The sequence below is a fragment of the Carya illinoinensis genome, chromosome 13 (assembly GCF_018687715.1).
Source record: "Carya illinoinensis cultivar Pawnee chromosome 13, C.illinoinensisPawnee_v1, whole genome shotgun sequence".
NCBI classification, from domain to species: domain Eukaryota; kingdom Viridiplantae; phylum Streptophyta; class Magnoliopsida; order Fagales; family Juglandaceae; genus Carya; species Carya illinoinensis.
The window spans coordinates 9,698,550-9,716,533 of NC_056764.1; the positions used below are offsets into that span (position 1 = coordinate 9,698,550).

At 36.9% G+C, this 17,984-nt stretch overlaps 1 protein-coding gene across 2 annotated transcripts; it reads right to left on the reverse strand.

The window, feature by feature from the left end:
- Positions 1 to 8,822: 8,822 nt before the first annotated feature.
- On the reverse strand, positions 8,823 to 17,704 carry LOC122292824 (pumilio homolog 2-like). Of its 2 annotated transcripts, XM_043101350.1 has the most exons (9): positions 16,496 to 17,701; positions 13,620 to 15,175; positions 13,389 to 13,530; positions 13,193 to 13,300; positions 12,373 to 12,585; positions 12,164 to 12,274; positions 10,940 to 11,134; positions 9,827 to 10,001; positions 8,823 to 9,301 (listed from the first exon to the last, which is right to left on the reverse strand). In XM_043101350.1, the coding sequence occupies exons 1-9, from the start codon at positions 17,147 to 17,149 to the stop codon at positions 9,264 to 9,266; spliced, it is 3,192 nt and encodes a 1,063-aa protein (XP_042957284.1). In that variant the 5' UTR covers positions 17,150 to 17,701; the 3' UTR covers positions 8,823 to 9,263. The 2 variants fall into 2 exon arrangements, with proteins under 2 accessions (XP_042957284.1, XP_042957285.1); XM_043101351.1 differs by lacking the exons at positions 8,823 to 9,301; positions 9,827 to 10,001 and adding an exon at positions 10,008 to 10,244 and having other exon boundaries at positions 16,496 to 17,704.
- Positions 17,705 to 17,984: the final 280 nt, after the last annotated feature.

Below are 17,984 nucleotides of genomic sequence, written 5' to 3' on the forward strand. Positions count from 1 at the left end.
ACGACCCGGGCGGGTACCAAGGATTAGGATTAACTCATTGAGATTTGAGACTTAAGTACACATATTCATATTGTACAATAAAAAAATTATATAAATACAAAAAATCAATTAATGGCATACAAATTACAAATTGTCAAATTACACAAACCTATGGGATATGGCAAATTGCCAATTGGTAATGGTGGGTCTTCTAACACGAAGTCATACTGCAGCGAAGGCAGACATCGTCTAAGTCGTCTCATGTGTTACTACAACAATTAATACTGAAATTAATACTGATGAAATCAAAATAATAAAATGAAAACAACAATTACCAGGTGGTTTAGATCCAAGTTGATCACCACCGTCTTCCTCATCGGTCTCCTTAAAATCAAGAATATCTAAAACATGAATTTAATTTCCTATCGTTCAACTTTGTGGGCATATCAATGCCTCCACAGTGGAAGGAAAAAATGAATTATAGAAAGAATCCAATATGCGCTCTCCAGTACTAAAAGGCGACACTGAGACAACGGTGCTAATAGGAATGACCAAAGTATAGCAAGCTATCTCAGCAAGGATGGGATATTTCATGATAGCACTCGTCTTCCACCATCCTAATATATCTAAGTCATCTGAATGTGAAAGAAGATCTCATGTCAAATATTTGTCTAACTCCGACTTCGCCTCTGTAGATGGACGGACTAGTTGGGGATTTTGTGAGAGGGTTTTACTCCATGCCAATCTATGCTTCTTTGTTGTCCCAGTGTCTGGAGGAGGCGTTGGGGTAGGTGTAAGTGTAGGTGCAATACCATCCTTAATCGCAGTAAACTAATCAAACAATTTACACAGGATTTCTTAAGCCATTTCACCTATAAAATCAACCGATGCGTGACCGTACGCAATTCCTAAACCATATACCATGCCATCAATCTTCATATGGGGATCAAGAATAAGAGCCACACATAACAAAATATTTAACTTACTCAAATCTCCACAATACTTGCCATATTTGACCCTCACGATCAATGCCATCTTCCTCATCTGTAGATTATCACTCCAACAAATGTCGTATAATTCTTCTTTCACCCTAAATATTTATTAACAAAACTTATGGGATGTAGGGTACAAAAAATCAAATAACTTCAAAGTAACCTCGTAAAAAAGCTCGAGAAAATCAATAAAAGTAGAAGATACCTCCCAGTCATTATCATCAGGCTTTCCTAATTTCTCATGCTCATCAAAGTATTTAATATGTTGAATGTTTTCATCACCCAATAATTGAAAAGCTGCCTTATATTCATGGGATGTCTTTAACATCAAGAAGGTTGAGTTACATCTTATAGAAACAACAATACAAAGACCCTTCTTGGATATTATGTCCACATTCTTTGCAATAATCTTGAATTTCTCCAATCTAGTAGGTGAAGATATAAAAAAATTCACAATCATTCTAACCCGTGCAACCGAGTCATCAACATTTTTCCACCCATTAGTCACAATTAAATTCAAGATATGTGCAACACATCTAACTTGCAAATATTCACCACCCAAAAGTCTTATTTGCCTCTCTAAGATAAGTCTTCAGATATTTCAATGCGACATCATTAGACGAGCCATTATCAACCGAAACTGTCAAAACCCGTGCCAACCCCCACTCATTTATTGCGGCCTCCAAGGCTTTCCTAATCGTCTCACTCTTGTGATCAGTTATTTGACAAAATTTAATAATTTTTTTTTGTAAAGAACCCTATCAAAATCAATGAAATGCACAATAAAAAACATGTAATTAAAATTTTGGATAGAAGTCCAAGTATCGATAGTGAAGCAAATTACCAAACCTACCAGTTGGCCCCTTAACAAATCTTTATCTTTTATGTAGATCTAATATCTTTTACCACAGTGTGACAAGAAGAAATATTAAATCTAGGTTCCAATTCATGGACAAATTCTTGGAACCATCTCCCCTCCACAAACTGAAAAGGTAACTCGTCTATGATAACCATACGAGCTAACTTTCTTCTACACTCATCGGGATCGTACTTCATATACTCCTTCAACGTTGGATCCCCAACGCTCCCATCTGCTAGTTTTTTTAGTGCAATCTCTAGTCTAAATTGACTATTCTCCTGTAAGGATTTTAATATTGGACTCTTCTTTCATTGTTCCTCTAAATAGACCTTTAATTGGGATGTACCATGTTTCATATAGTGACATTTATATATTTTTTCACAATTTTTAAATTTTGCTTGGGGATTATTGGAGTCACCACCCTCTAATTTGGTAAAATGAGACCAAACTATGGAAACATGTTTCTTGCTTTGTGTGGACCTAGGGGTGGGGCAATGTGTACTCCCCATAGCAGTTGGGTTTGGAGTAGGGTTGGGCTCTGGGACAGGGTACTGGTAGGGGTAGGAGAGCTATCACTGAAATTTCTTTGAGAATACATTCCTCATTTCCCAGTATAATAATAATTAAATATCAGAAAATCAAACAGCATAAGTGAAAAGATAAAAAAATCGTAATAATACACCAAACATGAAAAAACAAGGCAAAGTGCGAAGCCAACCAAATTGTGCAATAATTATACCTAAATTGAAATTTCAAGGGTTTCAAATTTTCAATTGAAACCCCTAAATCGATTTAGGGGTTCCAATCTGAAACCCCTAAATTTATATTTCAATTAAAACTCCTAAATCAATTTAGGGATTCAGATTGATTTAGGGGTTCCAATCTAAAACCCCTAAATGGAAATTTTAGGGGTTTGAATTGAAATCCCTAAATAGAAATTTCGATTTAAGGGTTCCAATCTGAAAACCTTAAATTGATATTTCAATTAAAATCCTAAATCGATTTAGGGATTCGGATTCGAAACCACTAAATTGAAATTTCAGAAGTTTCAATTCGAAATTCATATTGCTTTGTTGAGCATCGTGATGCTTTGCATAGGATTGTTACTCACTAGGTATTGAGTGCACTGTGGTGGCTGCTGCTCACACCACAATGATGTGTATTCGACCAGATATATACTATGCAGTTGGCTTGGTTTGTAGATTCCAATCTAATCTTGCACTGGCTCATTAGAAAACAGTCAAATGGATTTTCAGATATCTCAAGGGAACTGCAGACTATATGTTGTGCTATCAGGGCATATTTGCATCTAAATGGTTACAGTGACGCTGATTGGGGCAATGACCTAGACGAGTGCAAATTGACAACTGCATATGTTTTCTTGCTAAACAATAGCGTCATTATATAGAGTAGCAATAAACAACCCTATATAGTTTTATCCACTATAGAGGCAGAGTACATAACACATTCAGCAGCAGTTTAGGAGGCTATTTGGTTGAGAAGGTTCTTTCAGCACTTAGATATCAGCACAAATTATTCTAATCCAGTGATTATTTTTTGTGATAGCATGACTGCTTTCGCATATGCTAAAGATCTAAACATACTTACATAAAGAATATCCTTAAACGCTTCCAAATGAGTAATTGTAAACTCATTGACAATCCCATTGCTAAAAGCGAGACCTTATGTCAAGAAATATATCCTAAAACTCCAAGAGAGATAGAGAAGATGACTCATGTTCCCTATGCTAGCACTATTGGTAATCTGATGTACGCAATGATGTGTATTCGACCAGATATATACTATGCAGTTGGCTTGATTTGTAAATTCCAATCTAATCTTGCACAGGCTCATTAGAAAACAGTCAAATGGATTTTCAGATATCTCAAGGGAACTGCAGACTATATGTTGTGCTATTAGGGCATATTTGCATCTAAATGGTTACAGTGACGCTGATTGGGGCAATGACCTAGACGAGTGCAAATTGACAACTGCATATGTTTTCTTGCTAAACAATAGCGTCATTATATAGAGTAGCAATAAACAACCCTATATAGTTTTATCCACTATAGAGGCAGAGTACATAACACATTCAGCAGCAGTTTAGGAGGCTATTTGGTTGAGAAGGTTCTTTCAGCACTTAGATATCGGCACAAATTATTCTAATCCAGTGATTATTTTTTGTGATAGCATGACTGCTTTCGCATATGCTAAAGATCTAAACATACTTACATAAAGAATATCCTTAAACGCTTCCAAATGAGTAATTGTAAACTCATTGACAATCCCATTGCTAAAAGCGAGACCTTATGTCAAGAAATATATCCTAAAACTCCAAGAGAGATAGAGAAGATGACTCATGTTCCCTATGCTAGCACTATTGGTAATCTGATGTACGCAATGATGTGTATTCGACCAGATATATACTATGCAGTTGGCTTGATTTGTAAATTCCAATCTAATCTTGCACAGGCTCATTAGAAAACAGTCAAATGGATTTTCAGATATCTCAAGGGAACTGCAGACTATATGTTGTGCTATTAGGGCATATTTGCATCTAAATGGTTACAGTGACGCTGATTGGGGCAATGACCTAGACGAGTGCAAATTGACAACTGCATATGTTTTCTTGCTAAACAATAGCGTCATTATATAGAGTAGCAATAAACAACCCTATATAGTTTTATCCACTATAGAGGCAGAGTACATAACACATTCAGCAGCAGTTTAGGAGGCTATTTGGTTGAGAAGGTTCTTTCAGCACTTAGATATCGGCACAAATTATTCTAATCCAGTGATTATTTTTTGTGATAGCATGACTGCTTTCGCATATGCTAAAGATCTAAAGTATCATGAAAGAATTAAACACATTGATATTTGATATCACTACATTAGAGATATGGTGGCACATAAAGAAATGGTCCTGAAACATCTATCTACAAGTCGCATGGTTGCCAATACCCTGACAAAGCCGATAGTGAAAGATGCTTTTATGGCTCATATTAGGAGATTAGTACTACGTAGATTGTGATTATAATTTTTATTCAGTTGACACAATAATGTAAACTTTCTTTGGAGATATTAATGCAGTGCGATATTTTTCTTTCAATTTGTTTTAATCATATTGCATGAATTATACATATACACAAAGTATGTTAATAGGCTTAGATCGGCTCACTCACACGATTGATCACTTTTGGCACTGCAAAGAGGTAGCGAGTAAAGATGAGACACTTTGTCATTTGATAATTGTCTAAAGAGAGATAAGTACGATACTAAAAGATACGTTGCCTTAGTGAAAACTAAGATGAGGCCATTATATTTAAAGAATCGTGCATGAACACTCCACAATCCATGTAGCCTGTAGTAAGCCAGATACGAGATTCTCTTTGGTACCTTATAAAGTATATTTAACATGTCACATTAAATCACATAATTTTATAAATTTGTCTTCCTAAAATTTCTATATAAATACTTGATAATTCACAAGCCAATGAGCTAAAAGACAAAACAGATAGTGTAATTAGGGCTAGGTTGCGGGGGCATATTGCATTTTAGATCACAATACTCAACTTACCAATCTGTAAAAGTTTGTGCCAAACCTTGAGAATAAATACTTGATAATTCACAAACCAATGGGCTAAAAGACAAAAGGATAGTATAATACCACAAAACTAACTTTTTTTTCTCTTTCTCCTCTAGAGCTAGAGCCACTCATCTCTCTTCTCTTCTCTTCTCTTCTCTTCTCTTCCTTCCTCTCACACCAAGACCTCTCTCCTCCTATACTTTCTCTTATTTCTTTCTTCTTCTTCCTCCTCCTCCTCCCTATTCCCTTCTTCTTTTTCTCCTCCTCTTAGTCCTCTTATACTTCTACACCCATGGCCAAGTTGTGGTCGTGAGTCATGGCCAAGAGGCAATCTACAAACGTACGACCATCGCATTGTTATTGATCACCGTCGTGAATCTGTAAGTTAAAAATCCATAATTGATGTCGTGGATATGAATTTTATGACCAAGGCTTCAGCCATGGGTCTGCAAGTTTTTATGACCCACGATTGTGGCTCTGTATTTTTGTGCACAAATTTGTATGTCTATAAATAGATATGAGGTTTTATATTGGTTTTATTTGATTTTTTTGTGAATAATCTATTGCTGGACGGTAATATGTCAATCCGTCTGCTCGACAAGCGCATGCAGACAATCAGGGATGTAAGTAGGTATAAGGTGGGGGTCATATTTAGGCCTCATTTGGATAGGGAAAATGTTTTGTCTTATCATTATAACTTTTTCAAAATTCTACATAAAATATAATAAATAGTTCAATTTTTTCAAATTTTAAAACAATAATAATATTAAAAAATAATATTTTAAGAATATTTTATTCAATTTTTAATTTTCATTTAAAATCATCTTATATCATCTCATTATCTAAACCGCACCTTAGGCACCCCAACCAAGCAGGGACGGGTTGTGAGAAGGGTGGCTATCCGCCTATATTAGGTGGGTATGAATAAGGGATGCTTGGAGAATGAGTGAATGAGAAATCTGTAAATACTAATGAAATAGTTTGTGAATAGTAATAAAATTATTTGATTTATGATGTTTTATGGGATTATGGAAATGTGAGAAAAAAAATTAAATAAAAAGATTATAAAGTTAAAATATTATTATTTTAATATTATTTTTATTTTAGAATTTAGAAAAATTGAATTATTTTTTATTTTTTGTTTGAAAGTTTGAAAAAAAAAATTTAATGATTAGATAAAAATTTTAAAAATTTGAAATTGAAAAGTATATATTTAAGTGGTGTTCGGATATTGAGAAGTGATGAGATGAAATGAGATGAAACTATCTCTAACATCCAAACAACCTTGTGTAATGACCAAGTACTGAAAATTTCACTTTACACTCTCTCAGGGCTGCTTTTGCTACTGCAGCCTCAGAGAGAGGTGGTTGCAGCAGATCAACAATAACCAGCGCAGGTATATCTTTACCTCCTAAACCTTTCCTTTCAAACTTCAAGGCAAAATCTCGTTGTTTTCTTAGCATCCAAGATTCCTCTCCGCCATTTACATCACCAACCGCGCTTTCTTATCCAAAAGGACCAATATTTCACACAAGTTACTTCATAGAATTACTCGACAAAGCACACAAATTTGGAGTCTCTACTGCCTTTGAAGGAGTAGTTCTGCCACCAGAATTCCCCTCACTAGAGAATTTACTGTATTCACAGGAGATAGTATCCACGAGTGGTGATGGTGCCTCCAACATCGCATCAGTTCTTCTCTTCATTGCCTTTGTTGGTCCGTCTTCCAAATTTCCATATTTGCACGCATTAATGAACTAAGGGATTTTTGTTTTTGGGTGGGTGGGGGAGGGCTGCGTTGGTTTGGGTCCGAGGTTTCTTTCAGGAGAGAGAGAGAGAGAGAGAGAGAGAGAGAGAGAGAGAAGTAACCCCAAATTGGAATGGGTTTGCATTATTCCTTTTATTTTATTTTATTTTTGTTGCTGGCAGTTTAATGTTTTTTTCCTGGCACCTTGGAAGTAAGTATTAATTAAATGTAAGTTGTTGGTTTCTTTAAGCAAATAACTAATATTGAATAATTATATATGGTCCAAAAGTAGGGGTGGTGTCCCTTCCAGTCATCTAATCTTAATGCAAACAAAGTGCTAGGTAGCCAAAACTTCAAAAAGAAATGAGTTAAGGGAAAATGGTTACAGAGGGAGTAAAAGTTGAGGTAGTTTGTTTGGTAGTTCATTGGGAAGATTGCGAAGTGACATTTGCAATAGTTGAGATCGTGAAAGTTGAGGCAGAAGAGAAAGGATTGGACCTGGCTGGCTTAAGAGGGTTGAAGGAAATCTCTCCACTCCTTCATCATTGGACAAAGGGGGTACATGCTAGAGGCAGCATTGGCCAAGGAAAGAGGTTAGAAGTAGGAGAATTGCCGCATGACATGACTGCATGCGAGACAATATCTACTTAAAAAGTTGCAGAGATGGATGAGGCATAGGAAGCAAGAGAACGAGGCTTTTTTCTTTAATGATCTTTCCTTTTTATGGTACTGCCATCTACTAGGTTTTGAAGTTTTGAGCTCCGAGTTTTGGTTTCCATTTTATTAGAAGTTATTTGTTTTGTTTATTAATACACGAACTCTCTATCTTAGCCCTTAAGACTTTATCATTGTGGTGTTTTCTAGAGTTGCTGAAGTATTTGGCATTATTTCTCTACTCCAAGTCTTCCACTGGATATCTTAGGGGGAAAACTCACTTTCAAATTAAAGATGAACAAACAAACTTACTTTTTAGGACATTTGGTTCAGACATTTGAGATTCCATTCCATTGATAAGATTCAGAGGCTGATAAGATTCATGGAAACTTCCTGTATATTTGGTAAATGTGGGCACCTAGTCAAGTTTTATGAAAGTGGATGGGTAGCGTGCTATATTGTTTTGAGGACAGCGTTGCTGCTTTGATGTAGCCACACACAACTCGACAAGGTACACCAATTCACTCATTTCCACCACCCAATTCTAGTCTTACTACTAAGGAAAATGACACCTAGCAGCCTATTTGATAACAATCAATAAGATTATTTTTTCTTCAGAAAAGTCATTTTCATTTAAAAAAATCCAAAATTCTGAAAAATAGAAATAAAAAGTAGAATTCTATTGATGGATGTCAAATGAGTTTCTCCCTAACAGGTAACCCATGATGTTTTTAGTAACTTGGTTCTCTAGCTCAAGTCCCAGCTCAATAATTTAAACCCAGACTGCCCAGTGGTTTAGATGGATGAGATCAGTCAAAATGTTAAATAAATAATGTGACAGTTTTCAAGCCTGATTGGAGAGAATGGTGAAATAATAACTATGGTTATGGCTGGGCCACATATCACTTGACCATATTCATTCACGAAATAAAGATCCTATGATAACAAAATAATCCAAGACGAGTGACAAATGTTGTCCCACAAATTGAGAGCAAGATACTAGACTGCATAAGAAAATTGTGCTTATGATGAAACAAAAAACGTCAATAACCATACATTGAACATATCTCTGGCCTCACCTAAAAACATAAAGAGCTCTCAACATGGCAACATTTGTACAATCGCGTTAACTTGAAAACTACCTCAACATTTCATGATTTTTACACCCTTAAAAAACTTGTATAGTCATTTTATCTCCTGTGCAGGCGCATCAGGTGTGCATTCACACCCGAATCTTGGCTTGGTTGATTCTATCTATATAATAAACTTAAAAACTACACAATGTACAGTTTTCCAGCACAAAGCAACAACTTTATTTTCAATCAGCTCGTACCTGTCTCAACAGACAGGTAAGAGTCATAGCCTAGACATGGGGGATGAAAGAGAGGAAAAGAGGAAGCTCACACTAGCCTCAGTTAGCTGTACAGAACTTTTTCCCTACGCCGCCTAAGCAGGGTGTGGAGACTGAGCGGCAATTCTCCTTTCTGCAGGCATTTTAAGTGACAAGTTATAAAGTCATTTTCATATGGAAAATCATATGATCAATCCACTACAATTCTTTAAAACAGAAGAAAACAGATAAATAAATAAAAGATAAAAAGCAATCCAAATTCATTGAAAGCAAAGGTTGTACCCAAGTACAAAATTGATTCATAACAATTTGGCGTAATAACAAATATTTGGAGCCCAAACTACAAAAAGGATATGAGAATGAAGATGTTCAATTATTTTGGTTCATAGAATAAACTCAATGTTTTACCTCATGAAGGACCTCAGTGAAACAGTCGTGGGAGTTCAAGAATACACACATGACTAGCTTAACAGGCACGATAGAATGCAGTAACAATCTACTAGCACTCGCAAAAATACATGTGTGCAAGTGAATACAAATAGATAAAAATGCAACTAAATATGTATATGCATAGATACATAAACAAATAAGCTTTCACAAAAGTACATAGAAATACTAACTCATGCAAAGCAAAAAATAACTAGAGAAGAAGGAATACCCCCAGCAGCAACAAGTTTCTCTACACGCGCGACAATGTGCTTTCCGTAAGTGTATTTTTTCAATGCACTCAAGTGAACTTTTATTCGTGAAAGTATCAACTCACGCTGCTGGTCATCACAAGTCTCCAGCACTTTTTGTACAACATAGTTTGCAAACTGATCTTTCATCATTGCCTGGTTAATAAATGAAAAAAAAAAAAAAAAAAAAAAAAAAAAAAAAACAACTAAGGACAAAATGAAAAGGAAAAATGGCAAGCAATAGTGCAAAACAAAGATACACAAGCAACATAACATGGAAACATCAGCAACCGAGATTTTCTTCTTCTTGAAAAATCTGATAGCTAACTGAAGAATTCATTTTCTTAAGGACATGAGATTTTATCATCAGAATCACTTGCAGACCCAATGCCCAAGATTCTGAAAGGTAAGAAACATGCAATTAACTAAATCGAAATAGCACAGTTTGCAGATCACACTACTCAAATCATCAGATGATTCAGAAAAACAAAAATAGAGCTAATTAAGAGAACACAGAAAACCGAGTTTAAAGATCTTAAGACACCAGCTTGATATGAAGACCTCAGAACTCTTTTTAAGTGTATACTCTGATATCTCAGCCTGCATCACATCTTCGGATTTATGACCTAATTCTTGTCATCTCAAAAAGGTACAACCTAAAGCCCTGATGTTTTTGAGAGACTATGGAATTGCAGGCTTCACATTATAAAAAACATTATTGGAAACCACAAGCCTATTGAACAGAATATCTTTGCATTTCTACCGTAAAACCGAAGTTTCAGTTGATAAAATAATGGATGGGTCCCAGCATATCATCATTTCACCACCCTATGTGAACATTACATCTCAAGAGGCTGAATGACCCCTCTAAAAGCTACCAAAATTTGATTCAAGCACGACAAAGGTCTGCACCATATAAAATATTCACAAGGGTGATGGGACATTTTGTCACACTACGAGAATCTAAACCCCAAGTTCACCGGCTGGAAAAAACTCTCTTTGGTTTTATAAGAAGTTTTCTTTTGCATAACATATACAAGATAAGAATAGGTTTAAGACGTCTGTATTTAAAGGCATGTCAAGATGGGACAAACCTGAAGCGGTTCATTTTCATCAGTAGAACCAAGCATCTCATTCACTAGTAACTGGCGTTCGCTAGGACCACCAAAAGTTAAACACTTCTCCACAACATTAGAGGCGAACTTCTGCTGACTCATTTGAACTATCTTTCCAGCTAATTCTTTAATTATAGCAGAACGCTCATGAGGCTTTCCATGCTCCAGTACATGCTGTTAAAAATAAATGCAAGAGATCAATGAAGTATCCATGAAAACTAGAATAGATGGTACAAATTAAACATACATTTGGAAGCTCCAAAATTAGAACAACAAACGGGACTTCAAAGCAGCATTAAAAAAAAAAAACAAAACAAAATGTTGGGTTGTCGATAATGAAATGAGACAAGAGGAGCTAGCATCTGAGATACGCATAGATAAAGATCAAACCACTAACAAAAAAGTGGCACATGCACCATAAAGGTTGAACACCAAAAACTAATATTATTGGGAATAATTGATGGGGCAAAAATCTAATTGAAGAGTTTATGATAGTACAAACCTCCCAAATAAAATAAGTGGTGAGCAGCAATATCATGTTACAACTATGAGACACTGGTAGCAGTTTTCAAATCTTTTTTTTTTTTTTTTTGTAAGTTAAATTTTATTGATAATAAAGGCATAGTCCAAGTACACTGGGAGTATACATCAAACAAACCCGATTACAACTAAGCAATAGTGAGATACGAGCAAATCATGGATATTATCCGCATTACAAATAATGGCCGAAGCCCATGAGAGTAAAGGAGTGTACAATTTTCAAATCATATGAACAATTGGAGTAGATGGGAAAAATAATCTCAAAACCATAATGGATTTGCAATAAAAGAAGTGGAAAAAGGGAAAAGCAACAGTGTCAACAGACTAGATCTTCAGAAACAAATTTTAAATGCTAAGATTTAGAAGAATGAGGTAATGGAACAGAAGGCTGGAAGCCAGTAAAGATAAAATAAGTCAATAACGGGCTTGAGGATTTAGAGTAGTTACAATGGGGATTTAATAAATACAGCAGCAAAATTAACAATGATCATTACCACAACCAGTCATCTACAGGAAGCCAGCATCCTATTAAACAGCACAGAACATGGAACCAATAGCCCAAACATATCACAGAACATGATATGGTAATTTATATTACTCCCATAACAATATCTGCCTCATGCAATGAGTCCAAGCAGACAGTATGCAGGAAAGTATATGAACCTGAACAACATAATTGCCATACTGATCTTGTGCCAACATGCTAACAGCTCCTAAAATCTCATCCATAACTTTACTTTGTGTATTTAGATCTTTGCAGTGTTCTAGTACTCTCTGCAAATATGAAGTAAATATTGTTATGGAACCACTAATAATCACAGTTTAAATGAAATAATCAAAATCTAGAATTAAACAGTAAAACGTTTCTCAACCTGTATCACCCGACAACCATACGGATGGGTGGAAAGGGTGACAACTTGATCAAAGAATGTTGAGACAATAAAGTTAATCGCATCTTCAGGAACACATTCTATGCATTTCTGGATGACGTGGTTCCCATTCTGATCACGTACACAGCGCATGACATGACCTTCAAGCTCTTCAACCATTCTGATCTTCTGGTCCAGATCAACGACTTCTATTGCCTGAACATTTAAACAAAGCATGTCACAGCCAGATCCTTCTATGAAACCCCTCATAATAATCACATCATTTGGTCATCAGCACTAGCATTTGACAAAATCAGATAAAGAGCATAGTATAGCAAGATAATCTAAGTGCAAACAAATGTAGATAGAAAAATCAGTGCCAAAACACAGCTATAGATATGACTGAAGCTTCTTCAGTTTAAAGGAGTATTATTAAGATAGAATGGTGCCAAAATAACTATTTCATGCCGAACCAACATCAGAATTATACCATAATTTTTGGTATGAAACCCTTAAATTGACCAAAATGCAATCTTGGAAGAAAATTACCGTGAAAAAGAATGATTATATAACCAAACAATGAGAACAAATGATTTAACAGTCAAAAGAAAAAAATGAATAAAGATTTGGTGCACGCCTGAAGTGCGTTATGGATAGAGACCCATACATGCAAATTTTCAGGAACAAAATAATATAAAAAATGTTGCAAGATCAAAAAATTATTGATACCATTTTGGATCATTCGACAATCATATATTCAAAGGGTTAAGTAGGAACAAAATCATAACTTCAAAATGTTGACAAGTCACAAAACTATTGATACCTTCTGGATCACTCGACAACCATACATTTGAAGGCTAAGTGTCAGCACGTTTCCAAGAAGCTTGTTGGCCAATTCCCTCCTCTGGGATGGAAGTCCATGCTCAAAAAACTGTATTCAACTACCCAGTGTTACTTAAATTAAATCTTACAAGAAATATAAACTAGATATGTCTGAGAATAAGAAAATTGTAGTTTACCTTCTGAACAACATAATTGCCAAACACATCGGTCATTAGAGCAAGAGCTTGGGGCATGATTTCCTGGTAAACCATGTTTTTCTCTTCTGTCATTGCTGTTTCAAGTTTCTGTTGAATAAATCGGCTCCCATACTGATCCGCACTGCTCATAGAAGATGTAAAACCACAGAAATCAATTTCAGGAAGCTAGCACAGCAATAGAGCACAAGAAAATCAATAACCAGTACATACCTAAATTCAACGACATGACCAGCAATTTCAGAAAGTTCAAAACACTTTGTTTTATTGCTCTTAAACTCTTCTAGTAGGGAGGAAGCAAAGCTTTCATCCATGTTATATCCAGCATCCAGTTGCCAAGGTCCCATGACACCCCCTGCTAAGTTTCTCATGCCAGAATGATAACGCATGTTCAGCTCACTGTGCCTCATAGGGCTACCAGGTCCAACTGGAGAGTTGGGAATAACAGAACCTGCCACTGGACTTCCAGGATAAGACATACCAACACCAAATGCAGGATTTCCATAATAACCATGATGATTAGAACCACCAGATTTACTGCTCAATGGAAAACTATACTGAGATTTCTGAGGGGATAGAAGAGTCCCAAGATAAGCTTTCTGGAGCTCCAGTAAGTTAATGTATGAGTTACCTGGGTAGTTCCTATCCAAAGAAGGGTCGTTGAGAGCAGCAAGCTGTGCTGCATACTCGGATGTCCTCAAGTACTGAAGATACATCGGATCAACAAATGATGCCTGAACACTGTTCCCTGCCATTTGGTTCCCCATTCTACCCAGATTATGTGTTTCAGATGCAGCAGCTCCAGAAGGCAAACCTCCTGCAAGAACTCTCGAGTCCAATGCAGGGGCTGCCATAGCAGATGCTGCAGCAATATTTTCATACAACGGTGGCAGATTACCAGTTCCAATTTGGCTGGCCATCATGGACGCCAAAACTGGATTCATGTTGTAACTGCTTGAACCATAGTTAGTAAATGACGAATTCGTGCCATCTACATGCTGATACTGAGCAGCTAATCCACCTCCACCATTAGGAGATCCTTTTAAGTAGGAATTACCAGAAGAAAGAGCAGATTTTTGCAGTTCCACTTGCCTATCTGAGGGTGAGTTGTGCAGGTCTGACCCAGCCCCATTGCTCTTAACCGAATCAGAGTATGATACTTTTGCTGAATGAGGAGCAGAAGGCATATGTAAATGCCCAGATTCCGACTTTTTAAGGTATGCTTGTTGCTTGATATGATTCTGACTACCTTGTAGACCAAATAGATAATTTGTCTGTTTGTCTACATCCTGTTCAATCTGTGATGGCAAATGGTTTTCATCATCTAGAACACCATTAGCTGACAAGTTCATGCCAGACAAAGCAGCCACCAGATCTGTAGACTCATTAAAGCCTGATGAAATGCCATTAAAAGAATTTGGACTAGTAATGCCTCTCTTTTCAGATGTGTTAGCTCTGCCTCCTCCAATAGGAGTGATGCAAGGGCTGGGAGCCCTAGCAACAAGTTGAGGATCTGGAGTTGTGCTTCTTGACAAGGAAGCACCAAGGGCAGCAGCATAAGTATATGAAGAAGGTGTGACATTGTGGACAGCAGATGAGCCCTGACCATTTGCACCAGATCGTAAAGTATCAGACGTTTTCAATTCATGGTGCAAATGAGCTAGCTCTGCTTCAGCAGATCCTGCTGCTTCAACATTTTCATCAAAAGCATTGCGGCTGACAGGACGCGATGGAATTCCAGTGACAGGAGTTGGACGCCCCAAGTCATCCTGCACATTTATTAGATTAGAAATCACCAAGACGAAAAAAACAATTATGGGGAAAAGAGTAGACAAGTCAAACTCCCTTGCCCATCAGTGTAATTATGATCTACCAAACTTGATGGTGGCAAGCCAGATACACATGCAAAACAAAGAACAGCTGCTCAAGAACCTTAGATTTAAAAAGCATATGCCTTCAGAACAAAACTAATGAAGCAGAGTGTTGAACAACATTACAACATTGATCACAGAAACGAGAGAGGCCATACTTTAAGCAGTACAAAAGATCAAAAAGGGAGACAAACTTAAATTTAATGATTAACGATAACCTAGAAGACAAAGGAAGATACATTCTTTCGGCAGATTTAAAGGCCCTTTGAAGCAGATTTAAAGGCCCAAAGTACTCAAAGGGCAGTCAACTCAATATTGGCACCTAATATACAAGCATATATGTAGTTAAAACCAAGAAAGAATTCGTCATGAGTTAAAACAGGCAACTAATATTCCATATTTATCCGATCTAGGAATATAAAAGCACTACAAGTTACAAAACCTGGTGAAAATGAAAGCATGGCTCTACAAAGATCGGGAATTCAAGTCAACAGCAAGATGTAGACTAAGAACTTTAATCAACCATTACATTTCATACCCTTGCACTTTAATAGTCACGTTTCATATTATTACTTATCAAAATAATAATAATCACTTCTTATATAAATCCCCCAAAACAAGGACACCAACTGGTATTTGTGGTAAACAACCTCACCTAATCCAAAAGTTCAACTTACATTAATGGATACAATCTTGAATCTTGCATAATAGAAGGGTAGTAACTAAGGAGAAATCCGAAATCCTCTGTTCTAACTGACATTTTGATAGTATAGATTCATTAAGCTAGGTTTATCTAACTGACTTCATATATTGTAGACGACATGATTAACTAATTTTCGTTACCAGTCCGCATGACTTGATTCTTAATTACAAGAACATCAATTTCCAGTAGAGATCCTACTGACTTGGAATTTCCAACTGATAGCAGAGACCTGTGGCCATGATAAATGTACCATTTAGAGATTAATAGCATGGTGCAAACCAAAATGAGTGGCACACATTTGCATCCCCGTCAGATACAGTTCAATTAGCTATATCATCAATCACATAAACGATTTTATGCTAAGGCATGCAATATAGAGGAAAAACATTAAATGTCACAACAGATGATCCAAGAGGGAAAAATAATTGTAACGGCTCGATACGACACAAAAAGAAGGATCTCACCAACAAAGGCAGTTAAACAATTTTTAATACAGGCAAAAAAAAGCAAGACACCTGAAAGATTTCAGCCAGGCTCTTCTGTTTGCTCCCAAGTCCTAAACCCGGCAAACCAATCAGACCATCACCCCCCCACTCTGCAGAGCCATGTCCTTTGTCTGACTCAAGCTCAGTTTCTTGTTTCCTCGCATTAAACCCCGGGGGCATAGAAAACAACGACCTACTGCCACCATCATCGACTCTATTCCCTTTCCTCCTGTCTCCAATCCCACCCAGCACCGAACTCCCCCCTTTCAACCTTTGTGCAAATCTCCAATCCTCCTTCGAAAGCAAAGGAGGTGGAAGCCTCGGATTCAGATTCACATTTGAGTAATAGTATGAAAGATAAGCTGGGTCAGACCTAAGCTCCTCCTCGGAAGCAAATCCATTTCCGTTCTTACTCCCAGAAAACTCTGAAAAGGTGCTACCACCTCCACTGCCACCAGCAGCAGCAGAACCACCAAACAACCCACCAACTGCACTCAATGAACCCTCCACAGTCGGAGGAGCAGATCCACTTCTATACAAATTAAGCTCAAGCTCGAGATCATCAGCCTCTTGCCGACTACGCTGCTCGCGGAGCAACAACCCTATCTCCATCTCCAACTCATCCCCAAATGACCCCCCCTCGTTACCTCCAAGCATCGGTCTCCTTCCCAATTCACTCAACATTCTCTTAGCCACAAATTGACCATCACCCTCTCAACGACAACACGAACTGATCAATACCCACTTTCAAAAACCAAACCCTAAGACAATCACAAAATGAAAACTTTAAACACAAAAAACTCCCAAAACCCTTTATTTAGAACCGTATAATTCTCGCTCCTAACCTCATCAAAACCCAAAATTTTCACTACACTCAAACTATACAATCAACGATGAGACCACAGCCGAACATCAAGCCACCAACTTCCCGAACCGATTCCATAAACTTACCAGAGAAAACAAATTTTGTGTAACATGTTTTCACGTGACATCAAAAATCCCACATGAAACGGAAGCACAAAAAACCTGATGCGAAAAATATCAGAGAAAACAGCGTTGAGCTGAGGAGCGTTCCAGCGAGATCATGGAGAAAGGAGTGCACTAGGGGGGATGAGATCAATCCGGCGGCGAATGGTTCCCAGCAGAACCCTTAGGGTTTTGTTCCGAATGGAAGGACGAATAAATGCGGTGCAATATCGTGTGCGTATTTATAGATGTCAAAAGGATGAGGGCAATTGACCAAGTGATAACGGACTGATGTGTGGAAATTGAGAAGGGGGAGATAACGATGTTTGGTTTTTGCTCGTCTTCCCAAACCTTAAACCAATAAAAATTTAAAAAAAAAAAAAAAACAAAAAAGGCGACCCAACTATCTTCGAGTGACACGTCAGCTCCTTAGATTCGGTGCAACGAGTAATGTGGTCTTGTATAGGCATGCGTAAAGAGTTCTACGAGTTATACAAGTATAGCGTATTTTTAGAAATAAAATAAAAAAATTAAAATTTATTATTAAAATTTT

What these genes read in the sequence shown, in the direction of transcription:
- LOC122292824 (XM_043101350.1), bottom strand. Translation starts at nt 17,149, where the DNA reads ATGTTGAGTGAATTGGGAAGGAGACCGATGCTTGGAGGTAACGAGGGG. An exon ending in GTTGTCGAGTGATCCAGAAG is followed by an intron (nt 12,586 to 13,192) that starts GTATCAATAGTT and finishes TTAAATGTTCAG; the next exon opens with GCAATAGAAGTCGTTGATCT. An exon ending in GAAACTTGTTGCTGCTGGGG is followed by an intron (nt 9,302 to 9,826) that starts GTATTCCTTCTT and finishes AAATGCCTGCAG; the next exon opens with AAAGGAGAATTGCCGCTCAG.